This window comes from Schistocerca nitens, chromosome 8 (assembly GCF_023898315.1).
Source record: "Schistocerca nitens isolate TAMUIC-IGC-003100 chromosome 8, iqSchNite1.1, whole genome shotgun sequence".
NCBI lineage: Eukaryota > Metazoa > Arthropoda > Insecta > Orthoptera > Acrididae > Schistocerca > Schistocerca nitens.
In genome coordinates this window covers 301083749-301103297 of record NC_064621.1, presented here as the reverse complement: position 1 = coordinate 301103297, position 19549 = coordinate 301083749, and the positions used below count along the sequence as shown (strand labels likewise).

Genomic DNA, 19549 nt, shown 5'->3' with positions numbered 1-19549 from the left:
CTGTTCATTGGCTGACTGTGTTTTGTGACGTCAGATGCGCAGAACGAACCTAAACTCGGCCACCGTCGTAAATGGCGCGCACTTTTGGTGTGCCTCTAATTGAGCACATATGGGACATCATCGGAAAACTCCAGCGTCATCCACAACCAGCATTAAGCGTTCCTGTATTTACTGACCAAGTGTAAGAGCCATGGACGTTCATCCCACAAACTGACACCTGGCATTTGTACAACACAAGGCACTCATGTTTGCATGTTTTCATTCAACATTCTGGCGGTTATTAACGCAGCAGCATTTCACTTTTGCAATGGTTATATCGCGCTTAAGTTAACCTGTGAACTTACCATGTTAATCACTTAAATATGTTAGCTAGACAAACGTCATCCCAAAGTTTCATTACTCTACATTGATTGTGTTCTGGTGTTTCGATTTTTTCCCGTCAGTTTATAATGCACAGTCACGAAGATCAACAACAAGTAAAATGGATAAATAATCCTCTTCATACACCGAATGGCCCTCAGGAGAGCCGCTGTCGAAGAGTCGGACAGGCCACTCGAGACAACGATCATCTTATGTACAGCAAGCCTAGGAGGATCCAAGACCTTTAGATGGTGCAAACATTATTTTGAGCAGTTCATTTGTCCCAGAAAATTAAAAAATAACTTTCCTCTTATTTTGTTATTTTCGTATTTAGGATGTCTTAGAAAGGTACGGCATTATGTATTTTTAATTCTGCATTTTGCAGTTCCACTTTTTGTTGGAAAGTTAAGTCCTTTTACGGACTACCGACTTGGAGGTAATTGATGTAGTGGAGAATACAAGAGTTCTACAAATGCATTAAGAATTCTCATTCCGTTTTCAGGTGTTGCGAATCATATACTCTAACACAGGCCGTGTACTTATGCGAACAAAGGAAGACTTGGAAACCCGCATACATAAAAGAAAGGGACGAACTCGACTTGCTGGAAGAATTGGAAATTACCATTCATGAAAAGAAACATGGCAATATTCAGAATGCACAATATAACGTAGAAGTGGAAGTAAATATCCTCGGAGTAGTGAAGCAACTTAAATCACTTAATAAAAGCAAGTCTTCTGGTCCAGACTCTATACGAATTAGGTTCCTTTCGGAGTATGCTGACGCATTAGCTCCATACTTAACAATCATATACAACCGTTCGCTCGACGAAAGATCCATACCCAAAGACTGGAAAGTTGCACAGGTCACACCAGTATTCAAGAAAGGTAGTAGGAGTAATCCACTAAATTACAGGCCCATATCGTTAACGTCGATATGCAGCAGGATTTTGGAACATACACTCCTGAAAATTGAAATAAGAACACCGTGAATTCATTGTCCCAGGAAGGGGAAACTTTATTGACACATTCCTGGGGTCAGATACATCACATGATCACACTGACAGAACCACAGGCACATAGACACAGGCAACAGAGCATGCACAATGTCGGCACTAGTACAGTGTATATCCACCTTTCGCAGCAATGCAGGCTGCTATTCTCCCATGGAGACGATCGTAGAGATGCTGGATGTAGTCCTGTGGAACGGCTTGCCATGCCATTTCCACCTGGCGCCTCAGTTGGACCAGCGTTCGTGCTGGACGTGCAGACCGCGTGAGACGACGCTTCATCCAGTCCCAAACATGCTCAATGGGGGACAGATCCAGAGATCTTGCTGGCCAGGGTAGTTGACGTACACCTTCTAGAGCACGTTGGGTGGCACGGGATACATGCGGACGTGCATTGTCCTGTTGGAACAGCAAGTTCCCTTGCCGGTCTAGGAATGGTAGAACGATGGGTTCGATGACGGTTTGGATGTACCGTGCACTGTTCAGTGTCCCCTCGACGATCACCAGTGGTGTACGGCCAGTGTAGGAGATCGCTCCCCACACCATGATGCCGGGTGTTGGCCCTGTGTGCCTCGGTCGTATGCAGTCCTGATTGTGGCGCTCACCTGCACGGCGCCAAACACGCATACGACCATCATTGGCACCAAGGCAGAAGCGACTCTCATCGCTGAAGACGACACGTCTCCATTCGTCCCTCCATTCACGCCTGTCGCGACACCACTGGAGGCGGGCTGCACGATGTTGGGGCGTGAGCGGAAGACGGCCTAACGGTGTGCGGGACCGTAGCCCAGCTTCATGGAGACGGTTGCGAATGGTCCTCGCCGATACCCCAGGAGCAACAGTGTCCCTAATTTGCTGGGAAGTGGCAGTGCGGTCCCCTACGGCACTGCGTAGGATCCTACGGTCTTGGCGTGCATCCGTGCGTCGCTGCGGTCCGGTCCCAGGTCGACGGGCACGTGCACCTTCCGCCGACCACTGGCGACAAAATCGATGTACTGTGGAGACCTCACGCCCCACGTGTTGAGCAATTCGGCGGTACGTCCACCCGGCCTCCCGCATGCCCACTATACGCCCTCGCTCAAAGTCCGCCAACTGCACATACGGTTCACGTCCACGCTGTCGCGGCATGCTACCAGTGTTAAAGACTGCGATGGAGCTCCGTATGCCACGGCAAACTGGCTGACACTGACGGCGGCGGTGCACAAATGCTGCGCAGCTAGCGCCATTCGACGGCCAACACCGCGGTTCCTGGTGTGTCCGCTGTGCCGTGCGTGTGATCATTGCTTGTACAGCCCTCTCGCAGTGTCCGGAGCAAGTATGGTGGGTCTGACACACCGTTGTCAATGTGTTCTTTTTTCCATTTCCAGGAGTGTATATTGTTTTCGGACATTATGAATTACCTCGAAGAAAACGGTCTATTGACACACAATCAACATGGGTTTAGAAAACATCGTTCCTGTGAAACACAACTAGCTCTTTATTCACATGAAGTGTTGAGTGCTATTGACAAGGGATTTCCGATCGATTCCGTATTTCTGGATTTCCGGAAGGCTTTTGACACTGTACCACCCAAGCGGCTCGTAGTGAAATTGCGTGCTTATGTAAAATCGTCTCAGTTATGTGACTGGATTTGTGATTTCCTGTCAGAGAGGTCACAATTCATAGTAATTGACGGAAAGTTATCGAGTAAAACAGACGTGATTTCTAGCGTTCCCCAAGGTAGTGTTATAGGCCCTTTGCTGTTCCTTATCTATATAAACGATTTGGGAGACAATCTGAGCAGCCGTCTTTGGTTGTTTGCAGATGACGCTGTCGTTTATCGACTAATAAAGAAGATCAAAACTAACTGCAAAACGATTTAGAAAAGATATCTGAATGGTGTGAAAAGTGGCAGTTGACCCTAAATAACGAAAAGTGTGAGATCATCCACATGAGTGCTAAAAGGAACTCGTTAAACTTCGGTTACACGATAAATCAGTCTAATCTAAAAGCCGTAAATTCAACTAAATACCTATGTATTACAATTACGAACAACTTACATTGGGAGGAACACATAGAAAATGTTGTGGCTAAGGCTAACCAAAGACTGCGTTTTATTGACAGTACACTTAGAAAATGTAACAGACCTACTACGCTTGTCCGACCTCTTTTAAAATGCTGCTGTGCGGTGTGGGATCCTTACCAGATAGGACTGACGCAGTACATCGAAATAGTTCAAAGAAAGGCAGCACGTTTGTGTTATCGCGAAATATGGGAGAGGGTGTCACAGAAATGATACAGGATTTGGCTGGACATCATTAAAAGAAATGCGTTTTTCGTTGCGACGGAATCTTCTCACGAAATTCCAATCACAAACTTTCCCCTCCGAATGCGAAAATATTTTGTTGATATCGACCTACGTAGGGAGGAACGATCACCACGATAAAATAAGGGAAATCAGAGCTCGTACGGAAAGATATAGATGTTCATTCTTTCCGCGCGCTATACGAGATTGGAATAATAGAGAATTGTGAAGGTGGATCGATGAACCCTCTGCCAGGCACTTAAATGTGATTTGCAGAGTATCCATGTTGATGTAGATGTAGATAATGACTACGGAATGAGATTTCATAACGGCTTTGTAGAATTATTTTAAGGCAGACACTTAATAAATTTCCATTGACGAAATAACTAGAAACCGTCGACGGTAGACATAGGAAGTGAGGAAAATGTGGGCAAACAATAAAACTGCATTATGATTGAGCCAATAGCTGCGCTTACACAGTAATACCGTGGATGTGTCAGTTCAGAATAACCCCCGGAGCTCTACATAAGCGTCAACTTGATATTCTTCATAGACTCCAGATCAGCAGGATGCGGCATAGTGCCATGTGCGGTGTGAGATGGGAAGGCCACTGGCAAGAGCCGTCGGCCTTAATGTATTAATGTAAGACGAGGATCCGTAGTCTAATAGGTTTTTATTCTGTTTTATTTTACGAACGCCGCAATTGCTCTCTCTCTCTCTCTCTCTCTTTGTGTGTGTGTGTGTGTGTGTGTGGAGGGGGTGGGGGTGGGGTCTGGTGTGGTGTCTCCTAAGTTCTACCAGCTGTTGGCTGGGCTTCTGGAATGTGTAGGTGAATGATTCAAAGTCATCTTTATTTGCCCTTGAGTAGAATCTTGGACTCAGGGGACCTTGGGCCCTTTTATAATTGTGGTTACTTTGTCTTGATTTTATTTCCGTTTGTTGAGGGTTCTTCACGACAGCACATAATACTTTGCCATGTGCCACCGTTCTGTACCACAGAACCAGCATATTCGAGGTGCTGTAATGTGGGGCTAGAAGTCTTCTGGTTGAATTTCGGATCTGTTCCTTTACGGCTGGCATGTTGATTTCCCTGTGAAAGTCTAGGATTCTGGCCCACCTGGGTGCATGGAGAATGATGCGGCAGCACCTATTCTGGATAGTCTGAAGAGGTTTCATGTGTGGAGAGCTGACAGCGTCCTACGTTTAGCAGCCATGCAGTAGCGCGGGTGAGACTGTTGCAGAGTACAGTCGTAGCTTCGTTCTGGTGCGTAGTTGCGTGCTGGCGAGCTGTGGATAGGGATGATTCTGGAGCTGTAGCAGTTTCATCTGCTTCTCACTGACACATGGTTTGAAGAGCGGCTTACCGTCTTACTCCGAGGTATTTAACACGATCCGTCCAGTTTAAGGGCTGGTTGTGGAGGACCAATCTCTCTCAAAGATCCGGGCACAGGTGGCTGAACATTACAACTTTCGTTTTTTCGGAGTTTAATGTAATGCAGTTTAGTGCTGCCCATTTTTCTGTTAACGTCAGCTGCCATTGGAGACGTCCTGTGTACAACTTGTGGTAGGGCAGAGTGGTCATTGACATACAGGGTGGTCCATTGATAGTGACCGGGCCAAATATCTCACGAAATAAGCGTCAAACGAAAAAACTACAAAGAACGAAACTTGTCTAGCTTGAAGGGGGGAACCAGATGGCGCTATGTTTGGCCCGCTAGATGGCGCTGCCATAGGTCAAATGGATATCAACTGCGTTTTTTTAAGTAGGAACCCCCATTTTTTTATTACATATTCATGTAGTACGTAAAGAAATATGAACGTTTTAGTTGGACCACTTTTTTCGCTTTGTGATAGATGGCGGTGTAATACAAACATATGGCTCATAATTTTAGACGAACGGTTGGTAACAGGTAGGTTTTTTAAATTGAAATACAGAATGTAGGTACGTTTGAACATTTTATTTCGGTTGTTCCAATGTGATTCATGTACCACTGAGAACTTATCATTTCTGAGAACGCATGCTGTTACAGCGTGATTACCTGTAAATACAACGTTAATGCAATAAATGCTCAAAATGATGTCCGTCAACCTCAATGCATTTGGCAATACGTGTAACGACATTCCTCTCAACAGCAAGTAATTCGCCTTCCGTAATGTTCGCACATGTATTGACAATGCGCTGACGCATGTTGTCAGGCGTTGTCGGTGGATCACGATAGCAAATATCCTTCAACTTTCCCCACAGAAAGAAATCCGGGAAGTCAGGTCCGGTGAACGTGCGGGCCATGGTATGGTGCTTTGACGACCGATCCATCTGTCGTGAAATATGCTATTCAATTCCGCTTCAACCGCACGCGAGCTACGTGCCGGACATCCATCATGTTGGAAGTACATCGCCATTCTGTCATGCAGTGAAACATTTTTTAGTAACATCGGTAGAGCATTACGTAGGAAACCAGCATACTTTGCACCATTTAGATTGAAATCGATAAAATGGGGGCCAATTATCCTTCCTACCATAATGCCGCACCATACATTAACCCGCCAAGGTCGCTGATGTTCCACTTGTCGCAGCCATCGTGGATTTTCCGTTGCCAAATAGTGCATATTATGCCGGTTTACGTTACCGCTGTTGGTGAATGACGCTTCGTCGCTAAATAGAACGCGTGCAAAAAATCTGTCATCGTCCCGTAATTTGTCTTGCGCCCTGTGGCAGAACTATACACGACGTTCAAAGTCGTCGCCATGCAATTCCTGGTGTATAGAAATATGGTTCGGATGCAATCGATGTTGATGTAGCATTCTCACGCAGACGTTTTTGAGATTCCCGATTCTCGCGCAGTTTGTCTGCTACTGATGTGCTGATTAGCCGCGACAGCAGCTAAAACACCTACTTGGGCATCATCATTTGTTGTAGGTCGTGGTTGACGTTTCACATGTGGCTGAACACTTCCAGTTTCCTTAAATAACGTAACTATCCGGCGAACGGTCCGGACACTTCGATGATGTCGTCCAGGATACCGAAAACATACGTAGTATACGCCCGGTGGGCATCTTGATCACAATATCCATACATCAACACGATATCGACCTTTTCCGCAATTGGTAAGCGGTCCATTTTAACACGGGTAATGTATCACGAAGCAAATACCGTCCGCACTGGCGGAATGTTACGTGATACCATGTACTTATACGTTTGTGAGTATTACAGCGCCATCTATCACAAAGCGAAAAAAGTGGTCCAACTAAAACATTCATATTTCTTTAGGTACTACACAAATATGTAATAATAAATGGGGGTTCCTGTTAAAAAAAACGCAGTTGATATCCGTTTGACCTGTGGCAGCGCCATCTAGCGGGCTAACCATAGCGCCATCTGGTTTCCCCCTTCAAGCTAGACGAGTTTCGTTCTTTGTAGTTTTTTCGTTTGATGCTTATTTCGTGAGATATTTGACCTGGTCGCTATCAATGGACCACCCTGTATATGAAAATAGCGTTGGCGACAGGACGACTGACTCCTGTGGAATGCCTTCTGTGAGTTGTTTCGGACTTGCTCGTTGGCCAACAATCTTGAATGGTAGCTTTGTTTTGAAGAAAGCTGAGTGTCATCTTGGCGCAATAGTCTGCGAGAACGTTAAGGTCTTGAAGTTTGGTAAATAACTTGTCTCGCCATGCGCGGTCGTACGTCTTCTGTGTGTCCAGTAATATCGCAGCGGTGTAGTTGGAGACATTGATATATGCTACATATTCCGATATTCGCAGTAGCTCGAGTTCTCATGGCAGTCGCGGCTGGAAGGCAAATTGGTCTGGCCTGATCACGTGATGGTCGAGGATAAGTGGTCGAAATCTGTAGAGGAGAAGCCATTCAACAATTTTTGATATTATAGGTAAGAGACTAACTGGCCAATAGTTAGCTAGCTGGTTCATGTCATTCCCTGGTCTGGTACGAATACCACAAGAGCGATCTTTCAAGCACTCGGAAAATAGCTCAATGACATGCAATGTTAAATATCAGTATGACCAAGGGCGTTGGTCTTATATGCTTTAGGTGTTCATTGACGACTCCTTCCGGTCTTCGGGAGGAGTGTAGGCAAAGGTTGCGAATAATTTTCGGAGCTCCTGCAGGAGTCATTAAAAGCGGTGCAGTCTGTTGAGAAGCTTCGCGGATCTCCCGTGATCGACGTCTAATGCCCTTGGCCTTTTTATCCCCCTCCGAACTGCCTGCTGCGTGCTGTGATTCGTAGGTTGAGGCAAAGAGTTTGGCCTTACTTGGTGGTCCGGTGAGGCCATGGTGTGTATGTTTAGGAGGCCTTGGGGTTCCATAGAGTTCGAACAGGGCTCTATTCGTTGCGAGACTGGAGCAAGAATCAAGCCGTTTTTTCCTCCCACGTTCCTGATTGATGATCCAAGGCTCGATGGTTGAGTTTGCATGACCATCGCTTCATCTACCTTTGGTCGGCCGGGTTGTGATAGCGTTGCCATCGGCGCCTGGTCCTATTCTTGAGGTGGTTAAGTGGAAGGCAGGTAGTAGAGGCTGACACATGTTGGTACGCTCTCTTGATTTTTCCCCATGAGCTTGTCAATTGCACTGTCGATGAGCTGGGTAGTAGAGACTTCTTTGCTCGGATGAACACTGCTTTGTAACCACCGCTCGACTTGAGCTCAATTTTTAATAATTTTTGATAGTTATTGTATGTGGTTCATAGCCTCCGTGATCACTCCCAGGACTTGATCGTGATAAGAAGTCAAATAATTAATTTAATTCAGAGGTTTCAATGATGTTGGTCACATCTGAATATTGACAATTTTTTTCCAGACCAGAACTCAATCCGGTATTTCTCCCTTGACGGGAGTGGCTGCCTTAACTGCATCGGCCATCCGAGCACGCTTTCCGTCTGACCCAAATTCTCAGCACATCACGCACAACAATGTAGGATCACCTACCCATGAACCCCTTTCTCGCAGATCTCTGATCTGCACTGAAAGAAAGGATCTTTGGTCGTCATCATTTTATTGGTATAAATAATTAGGGGAGACTGGGGCAGAATTGCCCGCCTAACGTTTGGAGCAAATTTTGGGTCTCATTGATGAAAAAAATATTTAGAAAGCTTAGGAACCGAAACTTCCCGGCAGATTAAAATTATGTGCCGGACTGAGACTCGAACTCCAGACCGGTCGTGCTTGGGCAGCTCAGTTAGTAGAGCACTTGCCCGCGAAAGGCAAAGGTCTCGAGTTCGAGTCTCGGTCCGACACACAGTTTTAATCTGCCAGGAAGTTTCATATCAGCGCACACTCCGCTGCAGAGTGTAAATCTCATTCTGGAAACATCCCCCAGGCTGTGACTAAGCCATGTCTCCGCAGTATCCTTTCTTTCAGGAGTGCTCGTTTTGCAGGGTTTGCAGGAGAGCTTCTGTAAAGTTTGGCAGGTAGGAGACGAGGTACTGGCGGAATTAAAGCTGTGAGGACAGGGCGTGAGTCGTGCTTGGGTAGCTCAGTTGGTAGAGCACTTGCCCGTGAAAGGCAAAGATCTCGAGTTCGAGTCTCGGTCCGGCACACAGTTTTAATCTGCCAAGAAGTTTCATATCAGCGCACACTCCGCTGCAGAGTGAAAATGTCATTCTCGAAACTTAGGAACCATTTATTCAAATATTTTTGTAAAAATACTTACAGATGGAGATAACACAATATATTTCGTTTGTTATATGTATACGGGTCAGAATGGACTCCATTTTTTCCTTTTTTTTTTTTGACACATCTTATACGTGTGCTGGGCTTCATCGTCCTAAATATATACATCAGCACTCGAGTTAGAAGTCCACTATTTGCACTGATTCCTGAAACTTAAGTCAAGATGGCGAGCCAGGAATCCAAGGACCCATTTTCTTTTCGTTGTGCAATGGGTGCAGGCATCCATATCGTTCTGCGAGTTGATATGCGATCTGCGCAATTCTTTCATACTCATACCAAAACATCGCTTTTGCAGATCCCTAAGATATTTGACAAGTTCTAAATCTTGCTCTGTAAGGTGGCAACAGCCTTGCACCTTACAAGAGTCCATTTAACGTGATACTTTAGGTTTTGTTGAAGTAATACTCTAAATTACGGTGTAGGAAATCTATGTGGAAACGCATCGGCACGCGAGAATTCCGCGATTTTGTAATTATAAGATTTTGCGGAAAGGCAGTACGCGAGACAGAGCTCGGCTACCTCCCCACCTAGCCGCCGAAGGCCACAGCCTAATGGTATGAATGGTGAACTGGAGGATTTCTGTAACCCGTTTAGAGAGGCCACAGCGATCGCCAACCTCTGAAGGACGTGCGGCTGCAGGTGTTCAAGTGTTTACCAAAACAGAGCAGTGGATAGCTGGACGGGCTTTCCTGTGCATGCTCTCGCCTATGTCCCACTAATTTTACGCCTTCGAGTAACTCAAGTGGGGCAGGCCAGGAGTTCCGAATAACAAACTTTCAATGCAAGAATCTGTTTTCGCTACGACGGGGAATCTTGCCGGGAAAATCTTGAGTGGTCTCTTGGGAGAAAACTTCCAGTAAACGTGTTATTGCCCACAGCTGTGGTTCTTCCCAGCCGGCGAGGGCGGAGTTTACTTGTGAAATTTTGTAGAAATAAAAGAATGGTGGAAAAGAGTTCTGTTCCCAGGCCGTACATTGGTCGGCACTGGCAAACTGGGTATTTTGAGAGCTTCTAGTGATGTGATTCGTTCGGTAAAAGTTGAGGGGAGAAAACAAAGGTGAAGAGCGATCTTGCTGAACTCTCGGTAAATGTCTTCCGTTCTGGGCTCTCTTACTGAGAGGACGTTAGCCAAGTCGTCTCCCGTCTTGGTCTTTCGTTCTGAGTCGACGTTAGCCGCGCCATCTCTTTGCTGCCGGGAAGATCGTTGCAAATAGAGAAGTTTATGGACACAGCGATCTGTTGTCCGAGTAGTGTAAGAGTGTACTTTCCGAGACGCCACACGCCAACCGCACAGCGGCGCCGTCGCCGTCGGAGACCGCCGCTCCAACAGGAACATTACGGTTAGATCGCTCCCGCTTTGGCCTGTGTTAGGAGTGACGTTAAATAGTTGGATCACGTGCAATTGCTGTTTCCACAGAGGTTTCACGGTACTTTGGGGTGTAGTGGTTCTTCGTATTTTACGTTTTGTGTCGATGTCAGTCGGTCAGCCAAGTTATAAGAGATCGCGTTTTGGACCAATTTTAACACAGTTCACTGCCAATGCCAGTCAGGAGGATAATTTGTAAATTGTTCATTTTGTTTTATTCAGCATTGATCTGAAGGTTATAATAAAATTATTGTGATTCAGTAGAGCCTTTACTTTCAGTAGTTGATCCTGAATTCACCCTTTTGCTTTATTTTATTTTTGTGTATGTGTTTGATGTCACTGAACACCCTAACTGTTCGTGATCGTTCATGTTTGGAAGTAAAAACAGGTGTGATTTATCGTCAACGCTACCACCGCAGATTAATTAGGGGTGACTGGGCCACATTTAAATCTAGCGTTATCCATTTTTGCGTACAGTTCCACTCCCAATTTCTCTGTAAGTTGTTTGTCAGGGGCGAACACACGCAAAAAAGCGGACAAGCAACGGGTGGGGTGATACAGCTCCTTATTGAAAACACACTGATATTTTCTGCAGGTTTCATCAGTTGTTGGAAGTGGCTTGTCCTTTTTCAGTTTCACGTATCATTTTAAATTAGTAGAAGGCACGACAGACTGTTTCGATGCTTTTTGTGGGTCATCGTCTTATTACTTACTGATTCAACAGCTTGTTCCATGCTTTTTGTGGTCTAGTATTGTCTCTCTGTTTTCTGTATATAATGACGTACCATCTGCACACGAGAAAGGCCAACCATGTGGTAGAATTCGTCAAATGAAGAATAAAAGGCGTCAGGGGAGGAACGAATTATACCGGTAGACCATTCCACCCCAAACGCTTATCTACTGTGAAAATATTAAGTAACCACCATAAACATTTTTTCCGACTGCATTGTATACAAAGATAGCTAAGAACATGCTGATTTAAGTGTATTAAATATTGATTGTGAAGAAAAAATATGACAGACTTACCTTAGAAATGGTCTGAAAAGTTATAATAGAACAGTAAATTCGTTCACTTTTATGGGCAGACTACGCAGATCCCTCTCGACAACAATTGCAAAGTCATTAAACCATAACAAGCATTGGTTTGTTAAACATCTTTCAATCTGAGCGTACCCTAGCGCTTGTGGACGAAATTAGACTATCAAGACCGTTGAAACCTCTCCTTAGAAAAATTCATGAATTACTGTGCTGATAAACCCCTTACGTTATTTGATTTTCAAACAGCTGAGCAAAACGGAACGTACTCAGACATTTCTCTCTTCACTTATTCTGATCAACACTAAACTGACACACAATATTTTTAGAGCAACGCAATCTGACTTTCAATAATCCCTACAAAAGAATGGCCCTGACTAACAATAACCTATACCTGAAACGTCCCCTTTTGAACAATTTTACACGACTGTGCTTAACCTGACGCACAATATTATTGTTAGCGCAACGCAATCTGACTTTCAAAAAAATCCCTACAAAAGAATGGCCCTGACTAACATTAAACTATACCTTTCACAAATCACTTACCTCACAAAAATCTTCGCTGCTCAAGCTACTGCAATACAGCGAGCGCCACTACTGCCAGCTAAATAAAAGATTCAAACTATGGAAGGCACTAACTACTGATAGGGATAGTTAGCAAATGAAAGATATTAATAGAGAACAAACAATGTATTTACCTTGATATCATCATATATATAGCAGCTCATGACAAATTACAAAACTCCGCCATCTCTCTCCCCACATCCACCACTGCTGGCGGCTCACCTCCAACTGCGCAACGCTACGCGCTGTTAACAGCCAGCTGCCTAACACTACAATGGCGAGTATTACAACAATGCAAAGCAGCCACAGCCTGCACACAGCACAGCCAGTGATTTTCATACAGAGGTGGCGTTACCAAAAAAAACCTAAACAGCCTACTTACATACCTTTCATGAATTACTTATCTCACAAAAATCTTTGTTACTCGAACTAATGCAATACAGCGAGCGCCAATACTGCCAGCTAAATAAAGGATTCTAACTTAAAATGTTCAAATGCGTGTGAAATCTTATGGGACTTAAGTGCTGAGGTCATCAGTCCGTAAGCTTACACATTACTTAACCTAAATTATCCTAAGGACAAACACTCACACCCATGCCCGAGGGAGGACTCTAACCTCCGCCGGGACCAGCCGCACAGTCCATGACTGCAGCGCCTTAGACCGCCTCTTTTTTTTAATCTCATTTTGTTCGTTTTCGTTTGTTGTATCTGCTCGGGGCAGACGTCGCAAGACACCTGTTTCCTTTCGTCGTTGATCCATTAACTCAGTTTCTTTTTTATTACAGAGGGCAGCGAACCCCCTGACCGAACACGCTGAGTTACCATGCCGGCGACCGGTCAGCTAATCCCGCAGGGCGATTCTAACTACTGAAGGCACTAACTACTAATAGGAATACTTAGCAAATGAAAGATTTTGATAGAGAACAAACAATGTATTTACCTTAATAATTTTCAAAAGTCATCATATACACTCCTGGAAATGGAAAAAAGAACACATTGACACCGGTGTGTCAGACCCACCATACTTGCTCCGGACACTGCGAGAGGGCTGTACAAGCAATGATCACACGCACGGCACAGCGGACACACCAGGAACCGCGGTGTTGGCCGTCGAATGGCGCTAGCTGCGCAGCATTTGTGCACCGCCGCCGTCAGTGTCAGCCAGTTTGCCGTGGCATACGGAGCTCCATCGCAGTCTTTAACACTGGTAGCATGCCGCGACAGCGTGGACGTGAACCGTATGTGCAGTTGACGGACTTTGAGCGAGGGCGTATAGTGGGCATGCGGGAGGCCGGGTGGACGTACCGCCGAATTGCTCAACACGTGGGGCGTGAGGTCTCCACAGTACATCGATGTTGTCGCCAGTGGTCGGCGGAAGGTGCACGTGCCCGTCGACCTGGGACCGGACCGCAGCGACGCACGGATGCACGCCAAGACCGTAGGATCCTACGCAGTGCCGTAGGGGACCGCACCGCCACTTCCCAGCAAATTAGGGACACTGTTGCTCCTAGGGTATCGGCGAGGACCATTCGCAACCGTCTCCATGAAGCTGGGCTACGGTCCCGCACACCGTTAGGCCGTCTTCCGCTCACGCCCCAACATCGTGCAGCCCGCCTCCAGTGGTGTCGCGACAAGCGTGAATGGAGGGACGAATGGAGACGTGTCGTCTTCAGCGATGAGAGTCGCTTCTGCCTTGGTGCCAATGATGGTCGTATGCGTGTTTGGCGCCGTGCAGGTGAGCGCCACAATCAGGACTGCATACGACCGAGGCACACAGGGCCAACACCCGGCATCATGGTGTGGGGAGCGATCTCCTACACTGGCCGTACACCACTGGTGATCGTCGAGGGGACACTGAATAGTGCACGGTACATCCAAACCGTCATCGAACCCATCGTTCTACCGTTCCTAGACCGGCAAGGGAACTTGCTGTTCCAACAGGACAATGCACGTCCGCATGTATCCCGTGCCACCCAACGTGCTCTAGAAGGTGTAAGTCAACTACCCTGGCCAGCAAGATCTCCGGATCTGTCCCCCATTGAGCATGTTTGGGACTGGATGAAGCGTCGTCTCACGCGGTCTGCACGTCCAGCACGAACGCTGGTCCAACTGAGGCGCCAGGTGGAAATGGCATGGCAAGCCGTTCCACAGGACTACATCCAGCATCTCTACGATCGTCTCCATGGGAGAATAGCAGCCTGCATTGCTGCGAAAGGTGGATATACACTGTACTAGTGCCGACATTGTGCATGCTCTGTTGCCTGTGTCTATGTGCCTGTGGTTCTGTCAGTGTGATCATGTGATGTATCTGACCCCAGGAATGTGTCAATAAAGTTTCCCCTTCCTGGGACAATGAATTCACGGTGTTCTTATTTCAATTTCCAGGAGTGTATATATACAGGGTGTTACAAAAAGGTACGTCAAACTTTCAGGAAACATTCCTCACACACAAATAAAGAAAAAATGTTATGTGGACATGTGTCCGGAAACGCTTAATTTCCATGTTAGAGCTCATTTTAGTTTCGTCAGTATGTACTGTACTTCCTCGATTCACCGCCAGTTGGCCCAATTGAAGGAAGGTAATGTTGACTTCGGTGCTTGTGTTGACATGCGACTCATTGCTCTACAGTACTAGCATCAAGCACATCAGTACGTAGCATCAACAGGTTAGTGTTCATCACGAACGTGGTTTTGCAGTCAGTGCAATGTTAACAAATGCGGAGTTGGCAGATGCTCATTTGATGTATGGATTAGCACGGGGCAATAGCCGTGGCGCGGTACGTTTGTATCGAGACAGATTTCCAGAACGAAGGTGTTCCGACAGGAAGACGTTCGAAGCAATTGATCGGCGTCTTAGGGAGCACGCAACATTCCAGCCTATGACTCGCGACTAGGGAAGACCTAGTACGACGAGGACACCTGCAATGGACGAGGCAATTCTTCGTGCAGTTGACGATAACCCTAATGTCAGCGTCAGAGACGTTGCTGCTGTACAAGATAACGTTGACCACGTTACTGTATGGAGAGTGCTACGCGAGAACCAGTTGTTTCCGTACCATGTACAGCGTGTGCAATCACTATCAGCTGCTGGTTGGCCTCCACGGGTACACTTCTGCGAATGGTTCATCCAACAATGTGTCAATCCTCATTTCAGTGCAAATGTTCTCTTTACGGATGAGGCTTCATTCCAACGTGATCAAATTGTAAATTTTCACAAGCAACATGTGTGGGCTGACGAGAATCCGCACGCAATTGTGCAATCACGTCATCAGCACAGATTTTCTGTGAAAGTTTGGGTAGGCATTGTTGGTGATGTGTTGATTGGGCCCCATGTTCTTTCACCTACGCTCAATGGAGCACGTTATCATGATTTCATACTGGATACTCTACCTGTGCTGCTAGAACATGGCCGGCCGGAGTGACCGAGCGGTTCTAGGCGCTACAGTCTGGACCCGCGCGACCGCTACGGTCGCAGGTTCGAATCCTGCCTCGGGCATGGGTGTGTGTGATGTCCTTAGGTTAGTTAGGTTTAAATAGTTCTAAGTTCTAGGGGACTGATGACCACAGCAGTTAAGTCCCATAGTGCTCAGAGCCGTTTGAACCATTTTTGTTAGAACATGTGCCTTTACAAGCACGACACAACATGTGGTTCATGCACGATGGAGCTCCTGCACATTTCAGTCGAAGTTTTCGTACGCTTCTCAACAACAGATTCGGTGACCGATGGATTGGTAGAGGCGGACCAATTCCATGGCCTCCACGCTCTCCTGACCTCAACCCTCTTGACTTTCATTTATGATAGCATTTGAAAGCTCTTGTCTACGCAATCCCGGTACCAAATGTAGAGACTCTTCGTGCTCGTATTGTGGACGGCTGTGATACAATACGCCATTCTCCAGGGCTGCATCAGCGCATCAGGGATTCCATGCGACGGAGGGTGGATGCATGTATCCTCGCTAACGGACATTTTGAACATTTCCTGTAACAAAGTGTTTGAAGTCACGCTGGTACGCTCTGTTGCTGTGTGTTTCCATTCCATGATTAATGTGATTTGAAGAGAAGTAATAAAAAGAGCTCTAACATGGAAAGTAAGCGTTTCCGGACACATGTCCACATAACATATTTTCTTTCTTTGTGTGTGAGGAATGTTTCCTAAGAGTTTGGCCGTACCTTTTTGTAACACCTTATATATATATATATATATATATATATATATATATATATATATATATATATATATATATATATATATATACACTCCTGGAAATGGAAAAAAGAACACATTGACACCGGTGTGTCAGACCCACCATACTTGCTCCGGACACTGCGAGAGGGCTGTACAAGCAATGATCACACGCACGGCACAGCGGACACACCAGGAACCGCGGTGTTGGCCGTCGAATGGCTCTAGCTGCGCAGCATTTGTGCACCGCCGCCGTCAGTGTCAGCCAGTTTGCCGTGGCATACGGAGCTCCATCGCAGTCTTTAACACTGGTAGCATGCCGCGACAGCGTGGACGTGAACCGTATGTGCAGTTGACGGACTTTGAGCGAGGGCGTATAGTGGGCATGCGGGAGGCCAGGTGGACGTACCGCCGAATTGCTCAACACGTGGGGCGTGAGGTCTCCACAGTACATCGATGTTGTCGCCAGTGGTCGGCGGAAGGTGCACGTGCCCGTCGACCTGGGACCGGACCGCAGCGACGCACGGATGCACGCCAAGACCGTAGGATCCTACGCAGTGCCGTAGGGGACCGCACCGCCACTTCCCAGCAAATTAGGGAGACTGTTGCTCCTGGGGTATCGGCGAGGACCATTCGCAACCGTCTCCATGAAGCTGGGCTACGGTCCCGCACACCGTTAGGCCGTCTTCCGCTCACGCCCCAACATCGTGCAGCCCGCCTCCAGTGGTGTCGCGACAGGCGTGAATGGAGGGACGAATGGAGACGTGTCGTCTTCGGCGATGAGAGTCGCTTCTGCCTTGGTGCCAATGATGGTCGTATGCGTGTTTGGCGCCGTGCAGGTGAGCGCCACAATCAGGACTGCATACGACCGAGGCACACAGGGTCAACACCCGGCATCATGGTGTGGGGAGCGATCTCCTACACTGGCCGTACACCACTGGTGATCGTCGAGGGGACACTGAATAGTGCACGGTACATCCAAACCGTCATCGAACCCATCGTTCTACCATTCCTAGACCGGCAAGGGAACTTGCTGTTCCAACAGGACAATGCACGTCCGCATGTATCCCGTGCCACCCAACGTGCTCTAGAAGGTGTAAGTCAACTACCCTGGCCAGCAAGATCTCCGGATCTGTCCCCCATTGAGCATGTTTGGGACTGGATGAAGCGTCGTCTCACGCGGTCTGCACGTCCAGCACGAACGCTGGTCCAACTGAGGCGCCAGGTGGAAATGGCATGGCAAGCCGTTCCACAGGACTACATCCAGCATCTCTACGATCGTCTCCATGGGAGAATAGCAGCCTGCATTGCTGCGAAAGGTGGATATACACTGTACTAGTGCCGACATTGTGCATGCTCTGTTGCCTGTGTCTATGTGCCTGTGGTTCTGTCAGTGTGATCATGTGATGAATCTGACCCCAGGAATGTGTCAATAAAGTTTCCCCTTCCTGGGACAATGAATTCACGGTGTTCTTATTTCAATTTCCAGGAGTGTATATATATATATATATATATATATATATATATATATATATATATATATAAAATCAGTACATGATATGCAATATTACAAATTTACTCTTTCTGATGGAGACACGTCCAGATCGCCCGCTCTCAAAATTCTGCCATCTCTATCCCCAAATCCACCACTGCTGGCGGCTCACCTCCAACTGTGCAACGCTACACACTGTTCACGTCCAACTGCCTAACACTACAATAGCGAATATTCCAACAATGCCAGCCAGCCTCAGACTGCACACAGCACAGTCAGTGATTTTCATACAGAGCGCTACGTGACGTTACCAACATAAAAACCTAAACAGCCTTCTTACACCGTTATGCCCCAGTACTCCATTCCAATTCAGTCTCCACTAACTGTGTTTAGGTGTTAGTCCAGCGTCAGGCTTCTGATGATAATATTTAAAAAAATCTGGGCTATGATTTTGGTTCCCACTTCTTAGCGTTTTAACCTTGTGAGCTAAGTTTTACAACCTGATGGTGGGAGCATTCTCTTTGGAAACGCGTTGTTGAGCTGTATGTTGGACAAAAATACCGTTGAATGCAACTAGTTACTATAGAAGTCTCTCGTGGAAAATGGTCTGAGGAGCAGTGTGTGCGCAGACATGGTGCTGCGGCCCGTGTCGCCGCTGAGGCCTACGGCGGTGCTCGCGAGGCTGCTGTTGGTGCTGCTGGCGGCGCCGCTGCTGCTGCTGGGATTCCACGCCACGCTGCTTCTGGTGCTGGCCGCCGCGGCGCTGCTGTCACGCACACACGGCCACTGGCGGCGCGCCGGCGTGCCCCACCACCGCCCACTACCCCTGGTGGGAAGTCTGGGCCCACTGCTGCTGCACGCCACCTCCCCACCACACTTGCTGGCCGACCTCCACCTCAACCCTCCTGCGGGCCACCACGACTGCCCGCTAGTCGGTTTCTATATCTTCGACAGGTATTCTTGGAGTATCCTCTTACTGACGAGTGACTGAAGAAACTTTGAAAGAATAACTGTATATTAACAAAACAAAATTCAATTATAATGTCCGTGGCTGAATATACACACCACTTCATAAAACCCTACACTACTGGCCATTAAAATTGCTACACCAAGAAGAAATGCAGATGATAAACGGGTATTTAGTGGACAAATATGTTGTACTAGAACTGACAGGTGATTACATATTCACACAATTTGGGTGCATAGATCCTGAGAAATCAGTACCCAGAACAACCACCTCTGGCCGTAACAACGGCCTTGATACGCCTGGGCATTGAGTCAAACAGAGCTCGTATGGCGTGTACAGGTACAGCTGCCCATACAGCTTCAGCACGATACCATAGTTCATCAAGAGTAGTGGCTGGCGTATCGTGACGAGCCAGTTGCTCGGCCACCACTGACCAGACGTTTTCTGTTGGTGAGGGATCTGGAGAATGTGTTGGCCAGGGCATCAGTCGAACATTTTCTGTATCCAGAAAGGCCCGTACAGGACCTGCAACATGCGGTCGTGCATTATCCTGCTGAAATGTAGGATTTCGCGGGGATCGCATGAAGGGTAGAGCCATGGGTC

General features: G+C 47.1%; 1 protein-coding gene across 1 annotated transcript in view; it reads left to right on the top strand.

The window, feature by feature from the left end:
• Positions 1-19549, top strand: part of LOC126199100 (cytochrome P450 6k1-like) — a 202178-nt gene that overhangs the window by 70570 nt on the left and 112059 nt on the right. The window contains exon 3 of the mRNA XM_049935850.1: positions 18609-18933. Coding sequence (XP_049791807.1) covers positions 18609-18933 — 325 coding nt within the window. The remainder of the gene's footprint in view (positions 1-18608; positions 18934-19549) is intronic.